At 40.6% G+C, this 8,141-nt stretch overlaps 1 protein-coding gene across 1 annotated transcript in view; it reads left to right on the forward strand.

The window, feature by feature from the left end:
- Positions 1-7,582, forward strand: part of LOC104413009 (low-density lipoprotein receptor-related protein 5-like) — a gene marked incomplete at its 3' end in the record, with an annotated part of 19,663 nt that extends 12,081 nt beyond the window's left edge. Inside the window, exons 4-5 of the mRNA XM_010023891.1 lie at positions 6,571-6,967; positions 7,407-7,582. Of these exons, the coding sequence (XP_010022193.1) occupies positions 6,571-6,967; positions 7,407-7,582 (573 nt within the window). The remainder of the gene's footprint in view (positions 1-6,570; positions 6,968-7,406) is intronic.
- Between the last annotated feature and the right edge of the window lie 559 nt (positions 7,583-8,141).

The following is an 8,141-nucleotide window of genomic DNA, read 5'->3' on the forward strand; positions in this document are numbered from 1 at the left end:
TTGTTGATTTAAACATCTCACAGTGGGTTATGTTACTTCATTTTTCCTGTGGTGTGAAGAGCAGTTACTGCTAAGCCTTTGTGCAGGATGTTGTCATTGTTTTGAATATTGGCTAGCTTATTAAGCTGCATGGCAGTGTTATTTATTTTTATAGACTCCATACAGAATAGTGAAGTTTTCTCCCACCCCTATATTCTGCATCACACCCTTCTCCCCACGTCCTCCTTTCTGCCATACATTGAGACTTCGCCAGGTAACTCACTGTATCACAGCAACTGGCAAAATCCCTTGCTTTTCTGATAAATCCTTTTATTTTGTCAAGAGTGCTGAAATAGCTGTACTCAAACAGCTTGTAAAAGAGTTGCCTGCAGTCAGGATGCTTCTAACACCATTCTCAAAAAGTGCTTACTATTTTCTTCTTTGGAGAAGAGCTAAAAGCTTTCCCATTTTTACAGTTTATCTGATCATTCTCTCCACCACCCCCCCCTCCCGAATATAGAGATTTCCAAAGTTGCCTGTAAATAGCCTGAGTCTGTACATGCAGATGCATGCACGTGCACATACATAAAACTGGGGGAACAGTCTCACAATGGAGCATTGTTGAAGCCTAATTAGCAGGCAGACAAATGGGAAAGGAATAGCGTGGTGTTTTCTGGCATAGACGAGCGGAGGCAGCCACTGCAGTCTACATTTGTTTAGGTTGGGTGAATAAATTGGAGCATTTGTTACTGTATTATAGATGTCTTGTCACTTGTCAAATGTGAAGTGGGCCAAGGGAAGAATAAAAAAGGCTCTTGTCAAACTGGTGGGATGGCCTGCTTCGCTGCTGTCAGCTCTGATTGCACTTAATTTTACAAACAGAATGCAGTTGCTGTTTCCAGCACTGAAGCACGAATAATAATAACAACGAGAGCACAAAACCAAATCAAAGCAAACACTATACCTAGCATGGATATTAAAAATATTTGATTACTGGGTAGGGGAGGAAAGCATCACGTGTATGAGCAAACAAAACGTCTCTTAACCTGCTTCTGTAGTATTTCTTGATTGCATAGAGAGAATACAGTCTTCAGGGAGTGAGAATAACTGCCTTGGATGGTATTATTTTGTTTTCTGTCGTCTTTGGTTTTAAGTTCAGATACTGTTCTGCATGTTAACCAGAGCAGTTCATCAGCTTTTACGGACATTAGATCTACTGGGAAGTTCTGTGGAAGGTCTGCACAAAGGTTTTGCTGAATAAAAAAAAAAGATGACAGAAAAATAAACAGTTCAAAGTTTGAAACAGTTGGAAAAATAAAACAATTCTAATTTCAATCTTTTAAAATGCTTTCTGAACGGAGGCTTTAGAGGGACCTAGTTCTTTCTGGTTTTCTCATCTATGGTTTGCATAGAGGGTTTTACAGAAACTTCTGCTGCACTGTTTGGTTGCTGCAATTGTGATGTTGGAATAGCTTGCATTCCCCTCGGCCCTGAAAAAAAGGCTTTTGTTCATTGTATGGTGTTATATATGACCATGTTGTAGCAGTTAGCAATTCTACTGGGAATCTCTTAATCATGTGGTTACAAAAGTGACTGTGGTGAGAGAGGTTTGAAGATGAATTTCATTAAATAAATGCTGTAGCACTTTAGCACTAGGTAAATAGCTAGCTGCAATGTATTAGGCAGGTTCTAGGGTATCTAGGATAACACTAGGCAAGTCACGGCATAACACTTTTGTAGCCTTGAAAACATTCCTACCAACATTAATAATCAAAATACCTCCATGATACAGATAAAACTAATGAGCCAGACAAGCGTGTTTGTCCAGGTTTTTAGAGAGAACCAATGTCAAGTTCTCATCTCTTAGGGATGTGCTCAGAGCCTGCTGCCAACTCTTTTTTTTCCTTTAGCAGAAATCTGTTAATAGAGTCAAATACAGTTATAACCAAGTCTGTGATTTTTTTGAACTACTTTATAATAAAAGCCAGGATTTTTGCACCTATCCAAGATTACCCACAATAATTACAACTTTCAAGGGGGTGAGGGGGTGAATATAGTGAAACATGCTGTGATAACATCTTCTCTGTTCGCGTGCTTTTCAGTGTCCAAGGATGTAGATGCATGCTGTCAGGAACCTCGTGAACTTTAAATTGGCCAAGTAGCTTATTCCCCTTATTTTTTCCTTTTCCCCTAAGTCTCAGTTAGAAATTAAAAGAATTTCCCAAGAAGCATCCAGTTCAACTACTGTCCTGGTTGTCAGCTGAAGGTTTTCTTTCTGGTCTTCTAGGTCAGCAGAGAAAAAGATGTCTTCTTCCAGTTTGTTACTTAGCTGTGCGTATTCATGGGACAGAACTGAGGTTGGGAATATTTCTACAGTAGTATTTGCCTACAGAAAAAGCCAGAGCAGCTGAAAATGTCAGAAACGGCACGTCAGAGACTGCAATCAGTTGTGTGAAGAGGCAAAACATATGCATTTGATTCTTATCCGTCAGTTCCCATGCAGTGTTGCTTGTAATGTTAGTTGTCTTTAGAAATACGTGTAATATTTGTAATTGCTGTGTTATCACTTCCTAGGCATGCATTTAATTCTCCTCTGCTTCACACTGCTCGTACTTAATTATTAGGATTATGATTGCAGACACATTAATATAATGGGAATTCAGGCGTTAAGGTGGATATGAAACTCACAGTGCTGTGGGTGGCTGAACAGCTGCAGTGTTGCTCACTTTTTAAGACAGTTGAGCTAAACCAGTTTAAAATTAATTTATAATTTAAAACTCTTCTGAGTTCGTATGGCATTTGGATAACCAGATACATCCCCTTTTCCACATTAAGTTTTGAGGCCTGAATTTTTACTTAACTTGCACAAAACATAAGGTTTTATTTTGACTCCCGCAAGTGAAATATTTCAGAAATATACAAGCAAGATCTAAGACTATATTACGTGAAACTTTTGCTTCTGCTATGGTTGCTGTACTGTTGTAGCATGCTCTCTAACCTCTGTAGTTGCAGATCAGTGTCCTGGTTTGAAGGTGCTTCCCTAACAGCGATTCCCCGCTCTGTCCCCCCTGCTTTGACTATCAAGGTGTAATTTCAATTTGCATTAGAAAATCGAATGTTTTCTGTGTGTTTAAATGTGTTAAGAAATAGGACCTTTTTGAAATTTTTCCTGTAAAGAGACTCTTTGGTCGTGGACGATCTCTACTGTTGGAGATAATATGGAGATAATATTGAGCCTTACTTAAGAAGACCTGGGTTCCTGTTCACTTCTGCTGTGGTCAAGCTAACATTCTCTGGACAAAACAGTGTCTGGTGGCACTGTAAGTTCTTTGGAGATGGTAATGTCAGGAAAAAGAAGTGTGTGTGTTACTTAGTACCATGGGACTTGATACCATTTAAGTACTTCTAACAAAATGTCGACACAAATAGTTAATGAAACAGAAGAGATCTGAAAGGAGTTTTATTTGAAAAATCTCCATAGAAATACCATCTATTTAACACAGCATAGATCAGTTTTGAACACAACCCTTTTACTATTTTGAAGATCCTCCCTTTGTGCTTAAAGTTGATGCTTTTCCTATTGTCTTGATTCTGACCTGTTTTCTAAGCCAGACATATCAGGGTAGCTCCAAGACCACTGTTCCTGGGGGATAATCCTTGATGAAGAGCATGAGAACAGCATCACAGACTATGGACTTCTTCTGTTCCCAGATAGCTTTTTAAAATAGCTGTCTGGGCACCCTCTCACATTTGATGTACTCTGAAGTAGTTCCAGTGAGGTAGTTGATAGTCTCACCTTTCCTTCATGCTGTTTGCATTATACCTAGTTAATCTTTAAAAGGTTCTTTGTTGGAATATACATCTAGCAAAAAGAAGCATGGTAGAAGAGGAGGTATAAGCTATAGATTAGATTTCTGTACACAATGGTCTTTTTTAAGAAAATATTTGCTTGCTTGCTTTTTTTTTTATAATAATTCTTTTCCCCACCCACTCTTCAGAAAGTAAACCAACATTTGTCGGCATAAAACTCCCAAAATACAGACGTGGAGCTGTTGGAGTGAGGCCAGAGGGAGCCACAAAGATGCTCCGAGGGCTGGAGCACCTCTGCTCTGGAGACAGGCTGAGAGAGCTGGGCTTGTTCAGCCTGGAGAAGAGAAGGCTCCAGGAGACCTTAGAGCAGCTTCCAGAGCCTAAAGGGGCCAACAAGAAGTCTGCAGAGGGGCTTTTGACAGGGGCCTGCAGTGACAGGACAAGGGGGAATGGATTTAGGCTGACAGAGGGGAGATTGAGATGAAATCTTAGGAAGAAGCTCTTCCCTGTGAGGGTGCTGAGGCGCTGGCACAGGGTGCCCAGAGAAGCTGTGGCTGCCCCATCCCTGTCAATGTTCGAGGCCAGGTTCTATGATAATGTAAAATAGCAAATACTGGTTTAGGTATCCCATGATTTTTATTCAGTAAAGGTGCTAAAATCCAGGCGATACCTGACCTTTTGAAAAGGAATGCTTTTTGCTAGCAGTGCCTTCTAAGGATTGCTGGTGCAATGCTCCCTTAATGGAAAGGAATCTTGAAAGAAGTAAGAACTGTTGCTGTGCTTACCTAAGGGGTCAGTGGAGGAATGAAGCTGTCTTAAGTTGTCTGGTCACCTGGGACTGTTACCTTCTGAGCTTGGACAACAGTTTTGCTATGTCCAGAGAAGCAAGCAGAAATTTCAAGCATATGAAACACTTCCTGAAAATCAGTTTTTACTTTCAACTTTTGAAGTTAGAAAATCTGTATTATGGAAGTTTGGTGGTAGACATCTCCTTTGCTTTGCTGTCAAGAATGGGCTCTCCCTCCTCCCTTTTCTCCACATGGTTTTTGAGCTCTGAGTTATTGTTGCTTTCCTTCTTCCCAAGCCTTTCTCGAAGTTTGTTAGTGCAGCTAATGCTGTAGTTACCAAACCTCATCAGCTAACACTGACTGGGAGAAGCATTTTTGCTGAATGATTCTTGTCTCTCCCTGAGCCTGCAATAAGAGCTCATGGAGCTCTGCAGCGCACCGCTCTGATTGTAAACTTAGACCGATGGCTTTATTTCTGTTGAGGTTGGTTTTGTTTGGATCAGCTCTTTAATGTGGTTTGCAGCACACAACCATGCTGTGCTTGTATGTGAGAAGGGGTGATACAGATGTGAGAACAAGTAGCCCATGGCAAGAAGTGCAGCACCCCTTCATTCACGAGATGCTGCGACCTGGGAGTAGTTCAAAGCGCGCGTTAAACTATGTCCTTGGTGCTAGGTAGCAAGTTGTTTGGGGGATGTTACAACACTGCTTTCCTAGATCCTTTCCTTGCAGCCCAAGCATCATTTCTTTTAAGAGCTTCTGAGATAGTATTTGGAGCCTAAGCTCTGATTTCAAAATACGTAAGCAAATAGCACAGTCCAGCTCCCCAAGTGAATGTGAATTTGGTTTTGATGTGCAATAGATGCAAAGTCCAAGTCTCCAGACCTCCATATACATGACTAGATGTGAATTATTCCTAGAAGAATAGTCTCGTGAGGATTTGAACTTCTGGTGTTATCGGTGGGCTCAAAAGGTATGTCCCACATTGGCCATTTTCATTCTATTTGGGCTGTAGGTGGTAACTGGAAGTTACTAGCTCCTGCTGGTGTTTGCTGGTGTGGATGAAATGCCACGAGTGACTTTTGTTCTGGTTTCTTGTTTTGGAGTGTGGCTAAACGATAAAAACTCCTTGTCAGTTCTCAGTCTGCACAGCATCAATTTAATAACCGGGTGGGAAAGGCACATACTCCTATTGCTCTTTCTGTGCTGAAGCATGCATGGGTGAATCTGGGAAAAATGTGTTACACACCTAAACGCTTTACTGAGTGTCCTGTTTTGTACCGTAAAAGTAGATGCCAGAAAGATGACACTGAAGATGTCATTTGTCTTTGAAGCGTGCTTGTCATTGTTTGGCACCCTTTCCACGAGCAGTGAAACTTTGCAGTGGGGAGGAAGAATAGAGGAGAGAAAACAACAGCAATCCTACTGCCTTTGAATGAACTTTGCGTTAACTTTGGCCAGATGAGAAATGCTTGTTGTAGTTGTAACTTGCTTTCTTGTTGGGATGTCTGGAGTAAATCATTAATGTAATTTGTTTACAAAATACTTCAGTTTTCTGTTAGCCTGTGTCATTCCTTACGTAGGGCTTGTGTGTGAAAAGTACATTTAATGCACTGATAAAACTAGTGGGAAGTTTAGCTGGGCTGAGGAATGCTGTATAACATGATGGTATATTTGGAACTACACCCACCAAATTTATTGGGGTTTTTATGATTCTAGATAGAGATTGGTGTGTTCCATAGTAGTGTAGGAGGCTGGGAAAAAGATGCTGTAGTAGTGAAATAAGAGTGCCAGCGTAAGTAGCTAGTTAAGAAGAACTGATTGGGAATAACTCCCTGCTCAGACAAGTCTATATTTCGATGAAAGTTTGATGTCCTTATTTCAAGGAAATCTCTTCTTATAGTGACAGTGGCAGTTCAAAGCTTGCTGGGCTGTATTGAAGCGTTCACCTCAATAGCAAAGGAAATGATACCCAGAATGGTTTTCTCCCCAGGTGCTGAAGAAGTCTTGCTGCTTGCTAGAAGGACTGACTTGAGGAGGATTTCCCTGGACATGCCAGATTTCACTGACATTATTCTGCAGATAGACAATATCAGACATGCAATTGCCATAGACTATGATCCTGTGGAAAGCTACATCTACTGGACCGATGATGATGTCCGGGCAATTCGACGGGCCTACCTTGATGGCTCTGGAGCACAGACTCTGGTAACCACAGAAATCAACCATCCAGATGGTATTGCTGTGGATTGGGTGGCGAGGAACCTCTACTGGACTGATACTGGAACAGACCGCATTGAAGTGACCCGGTTGAATGGGACATCAAGAAAGATCCTTATCTCGGAAAACCTAGATGAACCTCGAGCAATAGTGCTCAATCCTGTAATGGGGTAAGTTTTGTGTTTATTGGTAGCCCTGTGACTGGTGCACTTTGGGACATGATGTGTGTATAATTTTTCAGATGTTCTGGAAATAACTAGCTTTCTCTTGCAGTAGCTTTTTAATACTGTGTATAGAAAAAGTGACTTCTAAATAACAGTGTTCTTCTGTGAATGTATACATGATGTGTTTGGTTATATTTTCTTTTCTCGGTGTCTTCGGTGTTATCATAACTATGAAAGAATTGGACCACTGCACATTTTCAATAGTTGAATTTATTTAATGCTCAAACTTCAGATTTTCATCAGTGATTGTAGTTCAAGTCAACTTGTTTCCTGCAGTTGGGGAAACAGGAAGTTAGTAAGTTCTTTCAAAAGCAGCACAGATCTTGACGCTTGTTTGACTTGCATGTTACATGCATAGACTGTTTCTCCTCTTTTATTTTTACAGCTACATGTATTGGACAGACTGGGGTGAAAGTCCAAAGATAGAATGTGCTTATTTGGATGGCTCAGAAAGGCGAGTTCTGGTGAATACATCCCTGGGTTGGCCTAATGGCTTGGCACTGGATCTGGAAAAAGACAAGCTTTACTGGGGAGATGCAAAAACGGATAAAATTGAGGTGAGTAATAGAGCCATACTTGGGTGCATTCTTAGAAGACAAGTGCAGTTCTTGTGCTGCTTTATATTTCAGATACATTTATGCATTTTTTTGAGGAGTCTGTTGTTTCGTTAATATTAACGTGGTATTTAGCATAACAAGACATATTTGAGAAGAGAGGAAACACATTCATGTGGTTCAGAAAACTTTGCAAGAAATGTTGTTTATTATGTCTACATTGCTGCAAATGTATTTTAATTGCTTGAAATCTCAAGTTTTACGGGAGGTTTTTGCAACAAATTGGGACATTCAGATACAACCTCTTTAAAAGATGTTTTGACTTGTCTTTAGTGCTTGGAACTAGTATCTAAAATTGCTGCATGTGCAAGACTTGATGCAAGGTTCATGTACAGGAGAAGGTGGATGTGTGGGCTTTAGAGAGCCAAGTTTCAGGACCTTAATGCTTGTGTGGTGTCCGGATGAATGGACAAGAAGTAATATTTAATGTATCATCTGCTCTGAAAACCATGTAAAAATGTTCTACCTCTGAATTTGAGGAGAGGAAATCCACTTCACAATGTTTA

This window comes from Nestor notabilis, unplaced genomic scaffold (genome assembly GCF_000696875.1).
Source record: "Nestor notabilis isolate BGI_N333 unplaced genomic scaffold, ASM69687v1 scaffold1721, whole genome shotgun sequence".
NCBI lineage: Eukaryota > Metazoa > Chordata > Aves > Psittaciformes > Psittacidae > Nestor > Nestor notabilis.